We start from the raw sequence: 19,088 nt of genomic DNA, 5'->3' as shown, positions 1-19,088 counted from the left end.
GGTCCAGTTTGAGGTATGTGAAATATTACACACACTATAATGTGCGAGTAAGTTCTGAGATGGTGATTGTTGTGCAGAAATGGGGCAAGACCCAGATGGTAAAAGTACATTTTGCAAATGAGAATCAGTGCAACGTGATTTGTGATACTTGGAGATGCATCCTTATCATCTGCAGAAGCTGCACCAAGGGTTAGTACTACAAACAGAGTAGGATTTGCAGCTAAAGCTTCATTGAAATATTCAGGTTGAAAAGTTGCAGACACTACAACAGAGGAACATTACTCAAATATCTCCATCTTTGCTCTCAGTCACAGTGGTAACCAATACCAAAATAAGCCACTATTGTCAGATAATGTGTGTCTAGGAATGTTTATGTTTACTCTGGTATTAGATCTTCTATGCAGTGATTGAGAATGGAAAAAAAAAAAAGATGTAATAACAACTTCATTCCATGGATAAATATGGTTGTACAAGTCATATTTTATTTAATGTGATTTACAAGGATATAAATAATGGCCAAAATTACAAAAATCAGTGTGCTGGAAGCCCAAGCCTATGTACATTAGTTGGTCAGCAGTGATGACACCAAATAATTCATGTTAGTTTGCACTCAAAATACAGTCTCTACAATCTACCACTTTTTTTTTTAAATGTCCAACCTTTATTTTGGTACCATGTTTCCAGTGCCATTTGCTGCAAATCCTTTATTCTTTTCTTTTACATGTATGAACAATGAGTTGGCAAAATATCTATGTACACTTTATAACTGGATGATTTCCCATCCAAATAATACAGTAATACTGCGTTTTTAAAATAGTACATCTGCTAGATAAGAGTAGAGCCCCGTGAGAAATGATGGAGAGTTGACCTGACCTAAAAGTTAGCTAGCCACCTGCGACATTCGCTCTCTGTGTACAAGTGTGATCGCCTAGTTTCGGATTTTATTTTATTTTATTATTTTTTTTTGTTAAAGGATTGCCATCATTCTCAGGCCCAAGGTTTTCATTTCAGCATATCATAGAAAAATAATGTAACATTAAGACAACAGTAGACAAGAATTGCACAAGTATAATCATAATCCTCATGGTAATATAATACTCTCATATTAAACATTAAAATGTCAGGCAATACGAATAGAATACTTTTTTTTTTTTTAGACTCTAGATGCTTTGTTCACATAGGCTCTTCATTCATTATGAGACACCCGTTGCATCTTGAGCGTGTTGCAGCTAGTCATTTACACACTTGTGCATATATCTCTTTATTATTTTCTGACATTAAAGGAAAAACAACAACAAAGAAATAAAATAAAGAGGACCAAAAGAGCCAGCCAGACATCGTGGAACTCATGCCAACACTGACACATGCCCGGGGATGCCCTTTAGTCAGCCCGCCGTCTATTACCTAAACATGCCCTGTAACCATACTCACAGTCTCCATGGAGATGCTGACCTGCCAAAAAGTTCGAAGGTCATGCCTCCCAGTTGGGCGCATAAAACGGATCCTGCTGGAGTTGCAGAAAGTTGAGGCTGCTTTCAAATAAGTGTACATTCAGAGCAGACGGTCGTCTGTCAAGATGCAGTCCTGTCAGTGTGTGTGTGTGTTTAATTATTAGTTGGTCCGATGTTTACCGTGTCTAGCAACACGTGGATGAATGACGTTAAAATTTTGTAGTCAACTTTAAACACTGTGGAGTAGCATCCATGTTTGTAGTCCTTTTGAAAAGTGAACAAGAGGGTCCTTTGTAGTCCTTTTTGCATTGTGTGTGTGACAAGGTCCATGTTTAGGGCTGGCTACATTCTTTGCATTCCACAGTAATAGACATGAGCATCCGGCATTGCCCTGCAAATGAGATGACATCACTTATCGAGAGAGCCCTCACACCCCGCCTCTCCACTGGCCCCCCTGTTCAGCAAATCCAAAATGGCCACCATGCGTTTCACAAGCCACATGCTAAACCTTTTACATACAAGATTTATTCCCCCAAATAAAACAAGGTTTATGGGCTGGGAAAACAAAATGAAAACAAAGTAAAAAAACAAAACAAAAAAACTCCACGTGATTAAAGTAATTCTGAACATATACACAAACATGTGCTGAAAAAAGGTGCTAGAAAAGCAAAAGTTCACCTAGATCTTCCTGTGTCACAGGTCAAGTTTAAAATATAGTTTGTCAAAGAAATTTACAAGTTTATCTCCAAAAAATAATCTGATATAAAGAATCAAAAAGTTGAAATACATTCTAGTAGCCTGCTGGATGAACCAGTTTGAGTCAAAGTTAGACTGTGCTACATCACCTCTCCCAAAGTTCAGCTCTCCTCTTTGATTAAAAAGTGTTTAAAAAGTCTAAATTTCCCTCCAGTTGTCAAGTTAGGACAACATCCCTCCTCACTGTCAGCTCCCACACGGTGCTCAGAGACAGCTAAAACACTGTTTCGCCTCTTAGCAGTGCTCTGGTTTCAAATCTTGTTCAAGTTATCAGGGGCAGTTGGACAAAAGGGCTAAAATGAATAGTAAAGTGAGGGATGGAGGCAGTTGGAGGAGAAAAGGAGGAGAGAGACGAAGCCAAATGGTTGCACCCATAAACAGGAAGAAAAAGAAACAAAAAAAACAAGAAACTGGAAGCAGAATAACCGAGTGGTTGACTGCTGACTGACCGACAAACATGAAGTGGAAAAACAGAGCTGACCATTCCCCCTACAGGTGGAGACAGAAGTGCACCACAGCCCTGGGTTCAAAGGTCATGCGCCAGCCCTGCAGGCAGGAGGATGTGGCCCAGGCCAAAGAGAGGGGGGGAGAGCAGAAATAAAAGAGAGAAGAGACAAGGAGAAAGAAGAGAGAGACAACGCAGCGCCAAACGTCATCATGCAGTGGACAGGCTCGGCTATCGGGGGCGGGGCGAGATGTTTTTTTTAATTTAATTTTTTTATTTTTATTTTTTCAGCCGGTGAGGTGGCGCGGCGGCGTGCGTCGCTCGTGCCCAACTCCGGGGCGGGGCCCCGGTACAGGGCAACCTCTGAAAGGCACACACACACAGGATTGGACAAGGCGGGTGTATGTTAGAAAATAGTGGTCTCGTACTTGGTGTTGACTCCTCTTTTGGCCTCCTGACCTGGCTCCACAATCCACGGCACGTTGGCATGGCCCTTCTGATCCATGGATGGCTGCTCCATCTGACACAGAGAGAGTCGGAGGAGGAGGAGGACGGGGAGAAGCAGAGTTAGAAAAAAAACAAGAGGGGGAGAAGCAGGACAAACGGCCAATTTATTATATAGTATCGCTGTGTTGAATGATTTCAAACCAAACAATGCAAAAGTCTGTGTTGTAGTTTTAAAAAAATCCACTTGAGGTGCAATTTTCAGATATTATTTCATGCTGATAGTCGGTGACATCAGAGTGATACAGTAGAATGAATGAGATGGAGGTGGAGGATCGGCTGCTTACAGAGAAATGAGGTGGCGGGAGAAAATATTACAGATGAGAAAGCAGAACTGAGAATATACACTTTTTTTTTTTAATATGAATAAATGTCATGTCTGTGTTCACACTGAGGCAGTGCATCACCTATAAGCTGTACAAATGGTAAATGAACTAGTTCTTATATAGTCCTGTCCCACTCTAAAATGCTATACAACCTTCTTCATTCACAAGCACTTTGGCCTTGGCTTACCCAAGGATGCTTTGGCACTTCCAGGGATCGAACCACAAACCTTCCGTTGAGCAGACAACTTGTTCTACCTCCTGAGCCACTTCCTGCAGCTTCGAAGACTTTTAACAGAGATGCTGTCTGTAACTGCAAAGCCATCGTGGTGGCTGAGAAACAAACCAAACAATCTAGAGCGCTTTCAAAAATAACCCCAAGGCAACAATCAAGAGGCGTATTGCCGAGGGTGGCTTTCCTCCAGTCTGTTGGTTTGTTTTCAGATGGTTTTGGGGGATGGCAGCGGCGGTAAAGTTGACTCGGTACAGGAATACGCGTGTTTGTAAACTTGAATTGCAAACATATATGAGCAAATTATTAACTGCATCTCCATGTAGTGTTAACATTTTATAATAAAGCCAAAAAAGATCAGCTTTGAAAGGTGTCGTAGTGTTGTTGGAGGAAACTGGATTAACTCTGCGGTGCACTGACAGAGCCATGGTTCTGTTATCTTCTCTTAACACACTGCTACAGCAACAGTACTGAAACTAACTGTAATTTTAATATGGTTCTCTATCCTCTTCTTTACACACACACACACACACACACACACACACACACACACAGCCAGAGCAAGACCATATAATCCTGTTTTGGGGTTATAGGATTAAGGCAAACACAGACACACTTTCGATCTCGCGGCATCACAACACATCACGCTCAGTGAAGAGCTCATCCAGAGCATCACCAGTATCAAATTCATCAACCACACATGAAGACGCTGAATGAATCGTCTGCCTTCAAAATGAATTTTTCCCAAGGAAGGGGTGGGAAGAGAAACTTTAAGTGATGCTACCGGGGCGTCCAATGTTTGATTTGGCTCCGAAGTCAGTGGTCCAAACCGATGTAAAACATGCTCTTTGTAGTGTGGGTCTATTGAACTTTTGAATAATTTCTTGGCGCACTACATACTCTGTGGAATGGCAGTCGTTCTTTAATGACCCTTTATAAAAATCATATGCTTTGTGTGATAGATGAAGATGTTTCTGGGCGAGTGTGAGGTTGGGCCAGAAGTGAAAGCACTCGAAATATAAAAGTTCAGTGCAAGCATTTAGTTCTGGAAGTACTGAACCTACGTGGTTTTAAGTGTGTTTAAGCATTTAGCTCATTTTTAAGCATTTGTTATAAAGGGTAGGCAGTGTCTTAAAATGCTCCAGCAGGCCACTCTGAGTCCAGCGTTTGATTTGATGATTCGCATGAAAATGACTTGTGAAGTTTTAACTACACATTCAATCCCTGAGAGATCTTACCGGTAATATAAGTACAACAGTAGACATCAGTTTTTCCACATGAAATTAAATGAAAGAATCTGTCAGCACTCTTCAGGCTTAAACTGGAAGGAATAAATCTGTAAACTGCAGATTTATGCTGTAAAAAAACAAATAACACATTTCTGTAGATGTTGAAAACCCAGAAACTTTTCTCCCATTTAATTCTTTATTACCTAATTACATTGGTGTATGAGTATGGAGGGACCCATGGGGATCTTTATAAAGGAAAAATGCAGTTAAAAGTCCAAAATTTGTCCCTTGTTATCATTTTCCAAAGCTATCCAGTGAGGCAGACTGGAGTCTTTGCCAGACCGATTCTGGCCCCCGGGACTTATGTTTCACAGCCTTGATCTAAATGAAGTACAGCCTCTAATGTTACAATCAAACTAGGGAAAACCATAGTTGGAGACTGCAGGACGACCACAATTATTGTGAACTTCCAGCCCTATTGCCTTAGTTGCTTCAAAGAACAATCTTCAAAGTAAATTTGACATGTGATAAATTGGCAAGAAGACCAATTTGCTCCAATTGAATGGAGTCAAGTTGTTCAACTGTAACAAATCAGTAAAAAACGCAAATCTGTTGCCATCTATATACACAGAAATTCACATAAAATTCTAAGTCCTGCCAGACCCTCATAAATTTAAAACAGAAATTCAGAAATTCATTCCCACATAGTGATATAGTTTCTGCAGAACGGAAATGTAACTGCAAAATGCTATAGGCAGTCTAAAACCTTACTTTTATATAGGAATATAAACAGAAAATAACCAGTTGAATCAAGTCCCCTATTGCGATGCTTTCCTGCTGAGTTGCACTTGTCGGTGAAGACTGACTCAGGGTGATTACAATATGCTGGAAATCTGTCTCCATTTATAAATTAGATGGAAATTATTTGCAGACTGCTGCTAGTCTATCTGAGGGTGACTGCAGTCAATCTGAGTCATACTGCGATGGTGTGGAGACAGGTTGCCTTCTGCCAGTTGACCCAAGCAATCACCATGTGATTGAAATTGGTTGCCCAGAATTTGAGTGTGTTGCACGTTCAACACACTCAATATAATATATAATATACTATATAACTATAAATCAACGTAGTCTTTGGGCAACCACCAGTTTTTTCCAAATCGGAAAGAGGTTGCGGTCCTATTTTCACTGTAGTATGACTGAGCCATGAAAGAGCAAGTAAATGGGGAAAATTTATGTAATTCAGTATTTAGGCCACACAACCTGCAGCATGTGCCACTGAAAGGCTGACAACACTTGTCGTAGCTGGCAAGCTAGGACATACAAGGTCACTAATGATGAGAATCTTTGGCAACTCTAAGAATTTATTAAACACAAAAAAAGAAAGGAAGGAATTCACGAGATAATTATTGACTGAGTCGAATTCTCAAGAGCCAGACCCTTTAATTAGCAAAATTTAAAAAAGACCAAAAAAATCCCTCATCCTTCAGCTCGGTCCAATTACTGTTAGCTGGTTTATACGTCCAACCACTCAACTCTACTGTTTATTGATCAAAGCGCTTTATTTATATTAATTTACCATCTCAAATATACCACAAAGAAGGAGGCGGTGCATCTCCATCCAGAGGCTGAATTGGTACAGACAGACACGTAAAAACTGAAGCACTTATGAAATGGATTGGCTCTGCAAGATTGGCTGTCTTTTTAATACCAGCGCTACTAAAAGTGATATGGAGCCATGGGGTAGTAGATGAAGAAACACACACAGCAAAGAGGACACACAAGGATGCAGAGTCAGTTGAGTAAAAGCAACAGAATTAAAATGGAAGCACTTACAGATGGCGCCTTCTCCTTGAATAAATGAAAAATTATGTGAAAACAAAGGATAAGAGAAGGAAAAGCGTGGAGGACCTGTGACTGAGCTTTGTGAGGAAGATGGAAGAGTCGAGAGGGAGGAAGAGGAGGGTGAAGAGGAGGCCGGTGAGGGGTGTAAATGTGGCCCAGTGACCAGCGGCTGGAGGGGGGCATGATGACCTACAGGGAGGCAGAGGTCATACACAAGTCAAAGTCGGCCTGCTCCAAAAGCAACAAAGCAGCAAGGCAAAAACCACAGCCAGGACAGAGCAGCTACATGGCAACAGAAAAAAAGGCAACAGCGGTCTAAAACCAAGAGCAAAAAAACCATGGCAACAACATGGCAGCAAATTCATTGCCCTGGAAACAGCGGGGGACAGCAGCATTACCACAACACAGCAAAACTCAAACTGGAGAAGGCAATGTTACGCCACACTTATATAGCAACTCCTGCATGGCAACAACACTCCCACTAGTATGAATATGCCACAGCAACTGTACAAAAAAAGCTCTGAAAAAAAAGTGTCTCTAACACTCAGGCTCAGTTTATTCAAATGGATTTAGACAATTTTCCCCAGGTTCATGACGGGTTTCCAGTTGTTTTAAAGGTTGTTAAAGGGTAAGGGTTTCCTAGTCTCTCAGTTTGTCAGTTAGATTTGTCTGGTTAAGTAACAAAAAATATAGCAACAGCGAAAACACTTAAAAGCCCGATTTTGCTAACCAATTAGTGAAACCACGACTGCTATGTCCATCTTTAATATACAGTATATGGGGCGGAGGCATTTTTCTACACTCATAGTCTCCATCTTCCATAAGGACTTCTAAACAGCTGTTATAATCTGATACGGCCCAGGCCTATTGTAGACCATCTAAAATGAAATCTGTTGCTTTACAAGTGTCACATTACAGATTACAGTAACATACCAGTCTTCGTTAGTTCAAAGTTCACCTTTGTAAGTTAAGTGGAAGTTGGGGGGGATTTGCAAGCTGATATGCTCACAGGGGAAATATGACAATGGGAGGTTGTGGAGAAACTGTTACTGGTGCACAGAGAAACAAAGCTACTGTATTTTAAAGGACATGGGTTTAGAGGTGCTGGAGGATGGAGATCATTGCTGGCGGGTGGCAGGAATATTAAATGAATCCTGCAGTATCTTTGCCCTGCTGCACACCACAAGCCATTAACTACATCACACACACATACATATACATGAAGCAGGCAGGAAAAAAGACAATTAATGGTTAATGTAATGGTTGCCGACTAAGCAGATTGTGTACACATGCCATCATCCATCATCTCTGTAGGCACTCTCCTTTCCCATCTTTCCTCACCATCTCACATCTCACACTAACTTTAGAAAGCGAGAGCAGTCCTATGAAACTGCTGTTCCACTCAATCACCTTTTTTTTTCATGACTCACAGTATGTAAATTTGGTCCAAGCACACCGTTACAGCAGCAACTATAACTCTGTACCAGGCCTTTTGGACTCACATGTGTGCTGCTGAGCCTGAGCTGGTGTTTGTCAGTGGAGGAGGGTAGTGAGTGCAGAGTGGGTTAGGGTGACTATTTTAATTGTCTGTTGTGGGGTTTATGGAAGGGCTGCAGGTTTATTGATAGACTTTGTGACGCCGTATTTGATGGAGGCATGACACATGCTTTTATGATACCATTTGGGAAAGAAGCTGTTAAACAGCGAGGGCTGGGTATTGATTACCATAATTTATATGTATCAATATAAGTTGCATAACTGTTAGGGGCATATAGAGTCCACTAGAAGCATGACTGATAAATTTTGACTTGTCTGAGACCTATTAAGCTCATTTCAGCTTCAGATTTTAAGCCTTGGACTCAACTCGAGAGGCTTTGAATGAATGTGTCCAAAGTAACTGCTGCAGACTCTTAGTTCACCACCTGCCTAAAACAGGCCATTTTACTTCCTCTCCTTTTTAAAGCCACAATCCCTTTAAAATTTCTTCTCTTTGCCGTTTGCAAACGGGAGGTTTGACCAGTGGGTGGGTGCATGAGATAATATCCTCGCTTTGGTGTCATATAAGAGTACAAGAGTACATCCAAGAACAGAAAAACACTCTGAAATTGAGCCATTGGTGCATCTGCAGCCTGAGCTTTTGGAACACTATAACTGTAATATTTGAAACCTTGGACACTTTTAATATGACCATCCGTCATTGTAGCTTTTGCCTGGGCTCAGACGTTGGACTCATCCCGATTATCGAGTTGACACAAGACATGAAACAGTTTTCGTTTGCAGAACGATCTGTTCAATAAGCACTATTGAAGGGCTATCTTTTAGCCCATCGATGCTACAAGCTGGAGTAAAGCCATTGTCAAGCTACTATACAGCCACCAACGAGGATATCTATTACACTTCAGGGAATGTCAGGCTAAAGGAGGAAACGGAACAAGTTCACAGTTCTGAATGATATCTGCGAGCAGAAATAAGGGCAAAAATGGAGCACTTTGCTCTGCTTAACCATCATCGTTCTCTAAATCCATTACGGTTACATTCAAGTGCTTTCCTGCAGGTTTGAGAGAAGACTAGGTTTTTTCCTCTTTTGCTCTGTATGCACTGATGCAGCTTAAGTGAAGCTCCTCAGCTTATCATTTAAACCATCAAAGCATTTGTATATCAGCATTTGTATTTATTTCTTATAATACCCAGCCCTACCTTAAGCAGATTACTGCACATGAGCGAAAAGCTCTTCCCTATAATGCAGTCCTCCACATGAGAATTCTTTATCTTCTTTTACACAGAACCCCCCCCCCCCCCACACACACACACACACACACACACACCCCCGGAGGGAGAGCGGGCAAGCCTCCCTGGAGCTTTATGCAAACACGCATCATCAATCAGCCAAGTGTGTAAGAGACTGCAGGGACAGTAAGACTGAGTGAACGCTTAACAGATCAAATATCCACCTACACCTCTGCCGCTTAGTCCGCTGGGCCAAGGCGCACGCAAGCAAAGAACATGAGCAGATAGAGCTAGAAAACCAATCTCAGATGTTTAGAAATAATGTAAATGAGTGAGGATGATACTGGTAGGGTATTATGGACAGAGTCCAGTGAAAATAGGAGTGCTTTATTGGAATAAAATTCAAAAAATTTGAAGCTTTTTCACTTTAGACCAAAGCAATCCAATCCAGACCATCTGGAACATGTGGCCTCACTATTGTGGAACTTGACAGGGATGGATTTTTTCTTTGAACAGTAGTGCAGCTGTGCAGCTGTGCAGCTGCGTTACTTACAGACTTGCGGATGTTGATGCGTGGCTTAGGGACAGGTTTGCTGGGTTTGCTGTCGAAGCTTTCGGGCAGTGTGGATGATCCGTGGCCACTCTTCCTAGCCTGTAGGGCTAGCTGGTAGGCCACCTCGAAGGCCTGTCCAAGCGTCAGGATGATCTCGTAGGCCAGGTTCTGATATAAAGGCAAAATCAAATAGGTTAATGTGATCTTGGACAGTGAGTCTGATGTTCACCTGTGAGCACAGCAGAGTGTCAATACTGACCACATCAAAAGCAGTGAAGACATGGCAGTAGTGGTGACTGGACTTGAGGTCTTTGGTGATGTAGGCAAATGTGGACAGATCCTCTGGATCCTGAGCTGCACACGAGATGTTACGAATCTCATGCTCCGCTATGATGTTCTACAGAGAGAGAGCGAAAGACGGAGAGGAGGAAACAAAAAGAGAAAACACAGAAGCAGAACGATAAAGAAGCGCACAGAGAGATCGTAGATTATCTCCATTGAGCCACTTCACAGAAAAACAAATCTGATTTATTATTCATCTCAAACTCATAATCACTGTAGCACACTTTTCAGTTTGAGATGTTTCTGGAGTCACTAAGTTGGAATTTGTCCTCTGGTAATGTCACTGGAGAACGCTCAGACTTTGTGTTGCGTTAATTAAAGCACATCTCAGCGCTGTGAATTAAAAAAACATCAAAGCCCAAAGAGAAGTTTTAGCGGGGGCCAACATCAGTAAACATTACATTTAAGTTAGAAGTTGCTTTGAGCTATTATAAGAAAATATGCTAAAAATGCATTAAACTTTGATCTAGAAGAAGTGGATTTTTTTTAAGGGCATGAAAATGAAAACATTAAAACAACATATTGTAGAGATAAAAAAAAAAACGGTGCAATGCAGATGATTCCACCTGAGAGAAATCAAAAAGAAGTTGCATAACATTCAACCAGTGAAATGCCAGGTTAGTCATACAGGACAGAGCTGTCTCTCTGCACTGATTATATATAAATAGGCATATTGATTACTTGGTTTAAGCTAAGAGAGGAATCCTCTCCTTGTAGTTGTTGTTTTGGGTGAACCCACACAGCAGGTAACCACAGAGGACTAATAATGACTTACTATATTTGATCTTCCTAATGGATTTTGTACTTAATACTGTTTCTTTCCATCTGTCGTTCGCGGTTTAGTACATTAGTGAAAAGCCACGAGGACGGCTGCACAGATAGTTTTATTATTACATTTTAAAAGATGTTTTGAGGATGCTTTTTATACATTAAGCGCTATAATGGTGTCAACAGGAAGACGCATAATCATTTTTCCAAAGTCTGTGTAATTTCCCTCCACAAATAATTGCACATTTAATTATCTTTATATTGTGTTGGAGACAATCGCAGATATACGTAGCAGCGGACGTCTTCACGCAGCCCATTTTAGTTTCCAGGGCGTGGAGGAAACCCTACACTAGCCTAACGCAAAATGAGTTGTGGCGTACCGTTGTAGAGGGAGCTGCTGCACATTTCATCTCCTTCTGTGTTCTATAACAACGCAGGACCGAGAGAAGGCACAAGCATGTCTGTGTGACTAATTGGAGAATTGAATTGCCAAATACAGATTTACTTGGGATTTTTTTTTTTTTAATTAATTAATTTTCTGGTAAGAATCACCAGCTGGTCTCCTTCTCATCACTGTTGGGTAACTTTAATATCTAAAACTGTCTCTGTATATTTCAGTGTGGATGACCTACTTGAGCATACTCTGTTTTAGTGCAATTCAAACAAGAATCCGAATATGTACCCGATTCTTTTCTTATATATGTGCACATGAAACTCAAATATTTCCATTCTGTTCTAGACTTTCAGCTCATCCCTTTTCATCCTGATTATTGCTTGTTTGTGCTCTGTGTACATACCGTTGTAAATCAGCGAGGCTGCAGCAGCACAGAGCAGACACGAGCACTGCAATGCTGTGCGGGCTTTACACTCGGTGTGTCATTTACACCGGGCCTCACAGGAAGCGAGCCGTGCGCATTGCTGTACCTTATTTGTGGCGTCGATGAACTTCACTCCTTTGTAGGACACGGACAGCACGATGGTCGGCACTTTCTTCATCTGTTCTGTCGACTTCTTGTGCAAAAATGAGAAGGTAGAGACAAAAAAAGAGGAAAAAAAACAGCAGTGACTTTGGAGGCAGCTCGTGAAAGTAAACTTGACAATTTAACTTGGCGTATTTAATGAGGATTTCTGTTCTGCTTTGATTGCCAAACTTTAGTCGCACCATTCTCAAAGGTTATGAAAAATAAAATAAGAAACTACCTTTCTACACTCAAGTCACTGCAGCGATTCAATTCAATAAGTCTATTAACTTTTAGGTCATATCGGGCTCTGACAGTATATCTCTCCTCACTCCTTGTAATTACATACCTATACTGAACTCATTATGCCGAGAGGTGCTGTGAAGAATTGTGTGATTTACAGCGATGTCAGCGTTACCCTCCCAGCTGTCATTCTACCTGACAAAAGGTTTAATATATTCAAAGCTTCCTTCTCTGAACAACTTTGTGTTCTTCATCGCTTGTCATCTCCTTCTCCTCAGCATCCATATTCCTATCACAGCCCGTCCTTTCTTTCTCCTCCCTTGTCGAACACGCGAGCTGCTATCCCATATCTGTTTGTCTTTGTTCTGTTCTTTGCTCCCTTCCTGCAGCATGTTGCTGCTACAGTTCGACCCTGTCACTATCAGGTAGTGTTGAAAAACTGACAAAGGCAGTTCGCTGGCAGTAAATCCGAGCCGAGAAGTGAAGTTGGATCTTAAACATCCAAAACTACCTCAACCGTGGAGGGAAGGATGAAAGAGTGGTACGTTAGCGATGTTACAAAAGCTGGGGTTAATATGACGTGCATCTCTTTGCACCTAATTGCAACCACAGTGTGCAGGAAAAGGTTGGTAAAACTGAGGAAAATGAGAAGCAGAAGAAAAATTTCCCTCTGATGATGGTGGCATACTGTAAATATAGAAAGTAAGAAAAGAGAGAAGAGGAACCGAGAGCTTTGCATACGAATATTAAATTTCTTCTTTACACCGCAGCAGCCGGGGGCCGGAGGAGTGAGAGAGTCAGCGTTAAGAGTAAAATATGGAAAGAATGAGCAGGATGAAAAGACATGGATAGTAGGGCACATTCCTCTTTCTCTTTGTCAGTAAGAAACAAAGGAAAGGAGGAATGAAAAAAAGAGGGAGCAGCAGAATGACACAAGGCGTGAGGAAGAGATAAGGTGATTAGAGGTAAAAGGGGGATTGTGAGGTATCAAGCAACCCAGGCAAGGATATTAAAAATAAATCCCTCAACACACTTAATCCACCGCTATGATATTTTAAGTTTAAGTTCAAGTGAGAGCGTGAGGGCATTCAGACTGTGTCCCAGATTTAAAGGTTTAGTAAGCCTGCTCTCATGCTAGCTGCTATAGTATAAGCTAGTAAGCATAGCTTGGTAATAATTTTACTTAAATTTGACTTAGTTAGTTTGGGGCCTTAGTCTATGGGGCCCGGTAGGGCACAGCCCAAAAAAGGGACATGGGCCCATGTTATTGTAGGCCCACCACCCACAGGAGGCGCAGTAGGGGTCAGGGGTTAGGTGCAATGTGCGTCGGGCGGCAGCCAGGAGCAGAGGCCCTGGCAGGCCGATCCCTAGCTATCAAGGCTAAATTTGGTCGAGTGAGTTTTAATAAATCAAAATTATCCAGATGTTGACTTGAGGTTCCAGTACCAGAAATAAAGTTAGATTGAGCTTTACCCTCATCTTGGCGCAGGCATCTTGTGTGGACTCCGTCCCCCTCAGCTCCTTCACCAACATTGAGCCCAAGTACTGTTGGAAACACACAAACAACACGATGCTAGGTAAATACGTGAACTTTTGCATCAACTTTGTGACTGCTTTTAAATTTCCAATAACTCAAACGGAAATGATAGAGACGAAGTCTAGCAGCAGGAAGAGTCATCTGCTGTCAAATTTCTTCGCCGTTCTGATGGTGACTGATGAATTAGTCAGAGCCATCCTCTCAAAGAATGAACAGACCATCCTGCTGCCATCAGTGCTGCTCAGTAGGACATTGCTGTTTCTACCATTACTGCTCCTGTCTAGGTCGGGACTGGTGACAGCTGTTTTACTGCCTCAGCTGCTTGCAGCGGTGACCCTGCTCTATGGCTTGATTATGATAAAATGGCTTGAGCCAACCTGCCAAATGATCAGCAAGCAGTGCCGTAGCTGAACGCTACACTGATCTCTGCTGAAGAGGATACCACAACCTCCAACAGCAGCCCTCTCTAATCACATCGTAAGTTAAGACACCTGCTTCATCAATGTATTTGTAGACTGTATATCAAAGACAGAGCATCTGGGTCTGAAAATCGAAACTGATACATAGTTCCTTAAACCTGCATTCTTAATGATAGCTAGCCTGGGGCAACTGGTGTCTCTCCTGATCCATGACCTCAGTAAAGGCTTTCCCAATCAGCTTAGTCATAATCAAATAATCAAAGTTTTATTTAATTAACATCATGTAGATTTCTTTTAAACTTTTCTTGTGAGAAGTGTGCAATGTCTCTACATAGCTCAGTCAAGTCCACCCCTCAGCTGTTGTATCTAGTTTTAAAATGCCAAGATATGGCTTCCCAAGAGGACAGTAATAAAACCAGTGTCTGATGTCCCAGTGGCTAGTCAAGCTTGCATATACAGTTTATCTGCAGATCCTTTTTTTTTTTTTTTTTTTGCTGATAAAAAGCTAGTTCTACCCTTTTCCAGTAGCAGAGCACTTCATTTTCAGTTTTGCAAATGAGATTAGATCTGGAACCTATTGCAGTTTGGGGGAACATTATAAAAATTATATTTTCCACTAAAGATAAGTTGACTTAGTTTTAGTTCTTAGAACAAAAATCCCATCCCATTCATGCATTCTCAGGATAAGCAAAATTAGGGTCACGAGGGGCTCAAGCGAATTGGCAGAAATCGGTATCGACCAAAGAAATTGGAATCTGTGCATCTCTACCTCTAACCATTGCTATGTGTGTCTAGTTTAGCAGCTGGCCAGGTCTTGACTGTCAACCAGCTCAGCCTGGATGTAAACAGCATAAACAATACAGAAGGCACTGAGTGGATGGCTTCCTACATGGCTCATATGGGGTTTCATTAAAGGCACACAGCAGTGATTACATCAACCTTGAGTGGCTCCCTGAGGTACATTAACATTGCTGTCTGGTAGATCCTTCTGTCTGGATGCAGTTAGTAATTTTGCACACGTAGTATCAGATTTAATAAAGAAGCTACTAATGGTGACGGTGTTTTACAGGGACAATGTCTATGTTGGCATTAGAGCACTTAATGGGCGTGACATTCACTGCCTCACAATGACTGACCAGCTTCTTGACGGGGATTTATTCCCCAAAGTGGGACCTTAAGCAGGCTTTTAGTGAATTAGGAGAGAAATATTTACAGCTTCATTTATCTCATCTATTTAACTCTACAATAAATGTCTCGAAAGTCAAGGACCACACGCGATTTGCATGATGAGTTGCTTTTTCGCAGCACAGACACTGACTCAGTCATATTTTCATAGTCTAGTCCTTGGCAGATCAGAAAGAGGTCGTCTGGGCATGTTAATACTTCGTCTTGACTCAAGCTAACAACGTTAAATCGCTGTTATGGCTGGCTTGCTGGCAGTTATCTGAGAAATTGCATTATAGTTGCACACAAGATCAGCTGCTGTCTCCTATACCATGTCGCTGGCAGTAATTTTTGGTTTTTATTAGTTTCAAATAAAATTCAAGGCATCATAACAAGGCTAAGACTCTACAGCCATGCTACTAGCTTTGTAAGTCTGTATCTGGGTAACTGTAACATCCGCATGCAACGATGAACAGAAGGACATTTTTAATGTTTAGCATATGTTAATATATTGTTATTCTGCATAGGTTGATAGTTTTCATTACATGCTAAGTGGACAGTGGACCTCTAAGCCTGCTGGGATTGTCACCAACAAATGTAAACTTCATGTTGGTGTTGGAGGAAAAGGTCGAGAAAACTCTGAATGACAGTACTGTCCAACAATCTTGAGCCACCCCCCTATTTCTTTATATTTTGCTTCCAAGGAGCCAGATTCTTCTTGCAATTTCTTTTAAAGTGGTCTTGAGGAACAGAGTTCTCCAGCTTTTCTAATCGTCTATCAAAGCTTTTCTTTGCGCATTTGTTGGATTTCACAGTCCAGCGCTAACCCCTGACCATTTTCAGAGGAATGTTTCATTAGAGGGGCCCACATCCTCATTTTAGAGGTTTGACAGCGTTTTTTAGTGGATAAAGTCGAATGGCTTAAACATGAACTGAGCTGCGGTTTGGGGAAGGCCTCGGAGGGGACCGGCAGCGACTTTTGGGCCTGGCAGATCCCCATGTACTAATGGGAAGTGAAGAAGTGAAGGGATTGAAAATGAGAACAAACTGCTTGTAGAACTGAGGATGTCATATATAGATAAGAACTGGAAGTGTTCAGAGGCATAGTCCCACTCCTCTAATTCATATAATTAATCTCCAATTAATCCACTTAATACTGACCTTTGAATGATTCAAGCACAAAATACGCACCCAATGCAAGGAATGAGTCAGTGCTGTCTACACATAACAGACAACTTAGCATTTAAAATGGATTATTTCCTGTCTTTATCTTTCGTTGATAGAAGCCTGTCACAAACAAATTATTTGTTCTTCTTTTTTTAACTGAATCTGTGTAAATGTCAAGGATTTTTCAAACACTGTTTGAAAGAAAAGAAAAAGTATTTTGCACCAACAAGGTGATTTTCAAAGAGCTACAAGCAGAAAACTTGTATCTCAACACAGTGCCATCGTGCTCTTAAGAATTTGAGAAAACTAATCAAGTAGAGGACAAAAGAAGAAGTGTCACGCCTAAAAACTCAGATGAATAGTACCTGAAAGTCAAGTTCTTAAGAAATGAGAAACGAGGAGTAAGGGCTGAGGTATCCCAAATGACACAAGAACTGAACTGAAAATCACTGGCAACAGGTCTTATGGAGGGATGTGTCACGATCGAGCCAAACCAGTGAGTGTTTACAGCCAAACATTCCAAGAGAAGCTTTGAATGTCCTTCAACAAGCCTGGAGAACTTTTCCTGGAGACTATTATAGACATACAAGAAAGCTGTGAAGCATAAAGGTGGTCACACCAAATATTGACTTTGAAGGTTGTTAGAATTGTACAGACTTTATTTGCCTTATATACTGAGTTCCCATTTGTGTTTCCAAATGTTTCAGTAAATCACTGCTTCCCATTTTCCTACTAAATACAAAGCAACATGAGCAGGTTTAGCTCACCAGCTTGACCCATATGAAAGAGCGACATCACAAAATATTCGTGTCTGAGCCCTGAGTATTACTCAAAGATATTTTGTATTTTCCTATCTTCAACGTTTTTTTTTTCATTAATAAGAAAGAGTAGGCAGTCTGTGCTGAGATAATATTGGCTGTTAATGATGTTGCATGTTTGGTAATAATGTCAAAATGTCTGCAGGGTTTTGCGGGAAGTGGATCTCTAATAACTTCAGATAATAATTTCAAAATCTAGTTGTAAAGCTGACATAATAAAGTTGCAATGTTATGCGAGGAGCCGCTGAAAGTAGAGAGAATTTTGTTTGTTTGCAGTCTGAGCTGAAAATGAGAACACCGTTGATGCATCGCATCTATTGTTCTGCCCTGGTTGCTTTCTTCTTCTTCTTTTTTTAGCAATTCCTCTTTTTTTATTAAAACAAATACAATGCGGTCCCCTTCAGTGTCTTATCCATCTAATTTATTCTTATTCACTCTCCAGCTTCCGTCACCTTGCCAGTATTCACACTGAGCGCTCTTGCCTGGCGCTCTGTTGAGGCTCTCCCTCATTTATCTCACTCTCTGAGCTTTCTGGAGCCTGTTGTCCTGGGACAGATAGCATTAGAGATCTTGTCATAAATGGCTCCATGAAAGCACCGCCACCACTTTTCCCCGGTGGCCCACCCGTCGTCGATTCCTCCCATTTTCCCAAACACATTGCTTGTGTAGTTATACAACTGTTGGAAGCCTAATGGTCCAAGCTTCTGCTATCAATCTTCTAAGGTGTAAAAAATAAGAAGGGTGGGTTTCTAACAGAGGGATGACACACTCTTGGGAAACTTCTTGCACCTCTTTTTCACAGCCTCTATCTCATTTTTTTCCCTGCTTTTTTTTCCAAATTAGACATCAATTTAATTTCCCAGCTTCTTTTTTCCCCCTCTGTTACATAATAACCAAGCTCATAACTACTCTGTCTTCATCTCACTGCCATCAAACCATCCAGTCTAAGAGATCCATTTATATTGCCTGTCAGTGTTTCTGAAAGCAAATGGCAAATTGGTTTCTGGTTACCAAGTAAGTAATCGCTTCAGCCTGGAAGCTCAGTATGTAACCCGTGAGAGGTGCGAGGCTGTATCTGTGGTAACGTGGATATGTAACATCCTTTATGTAACTGGCAAAGGTCTAAATTTACCAAAGTACTGAGAATAACCGAGTGCAGTATTGACTGAGAGGTGAAGCTGAGGGTCACTGATCTTTAATAATGTTATATGCAGTAGGAATTGACAGCATTCAAATAGAACCGAAACATTTAGTCAGTTAAGCCACGAATCAATCAGCAAAGATTATGACTAGTTTTTCAAATGGTAGGAAAATATATAGTTATTTATAGTGCTTGGATTCAGGGATTTTACTGCTACATTATAAACCAAATGATCAATAAAAAGGGAAAATTTAAGAATGCTCAACAACAGTGTATGACTCACATAGGCTTCGTAGTCGCAGGACTGAAAGATGAGCTTCTCGGGGTGATGCTGCCAGTACTGCACCGGAGTGGATGAGGTGGCCTCGTTTGGCGGACGCAACGTGATTGGCTCACACCACTCGCCTGCCTGAAAACACAAGCAATTGCATGTCGGGATTACACAGGAGTAAAAGATGAGGGCATGAC

At 41.3% G+C, this 19,088-nt stretch overlaps 1 protein-coding gene across 3 annotated transcripts in view; it reads right to left on the bottom strand.

Moving 5' to 3' along the window:
• Positions 1–470: 470 nt before the first annotated feature.
• anks1b (ankyrin repeat and sterile alpha motif domain containing 1B) overlaps positions 471–19,088 on the bottom strand; it is a 296,705-nt gene continuing 278,087 nt past the window's right edge. The window contains exons 22-29 of one of the 3 annotated variants that reach the window (XM_085376209.1): positions 18,904–19,029; positions 13,848–13,919; positions 12,097–12,183; positions 10,322–10,459; positions 10,063–10,230; positions 6,849–6,971; positions 3,081–3,172; positions 471–1,842 (exon numbers count right to left, since the gene is read on the bottom strand). In XM_085376209.1, the coding sequence (XP_085232335.1) occupies positions 1,794–1,842; positions 3,081–3,172; positions 6,849–6,971; positions 10,063–10,230; positions 10,322–10,459; positions 12,097–12,183; positions 13,848–13,919; positions 18,904–19,029 (855 nt within the window). In that variant the 3' untranslated portion in view covers positions 471–1,793. The remainder of the gene's footprint in view (positions 1,843–3,080; positions 3,173–6,848; positions 6,972–10,062; positions 10,231–10,321; positions 10,460–12,096; positions 12,184–13,847; positions 13,920–18,903; positions 19,030–19,088) is intronic. The other 2 variants (XM_085376210.1, XM_085376211.1) reach the window with 2 other exon arrangements.

The sequence above is a fragment of the Diplotaxodon limnothrissa genome, linkage group LG17 (genome assembly GCF_057381915.1).
Source record: "Diplotaxodon limnothrissa isolate DT_005_m linkage group LG17, D_limnothrissa_male_GT1.1, whole genome shotgun sequence".
Taxonomy (NCBI): Eukaryota; Metazoa; Chordata; class Actinopteri; order Cichliformes; family Cichlidae; genus Diplotaxodon; species Diplotaxodon limnothrissa.
The sequence above is the reverse complement of the archived record's forward strand: the minus strand, read 5'-3'. Positions and strand labels throughout refer to the sequence as shown.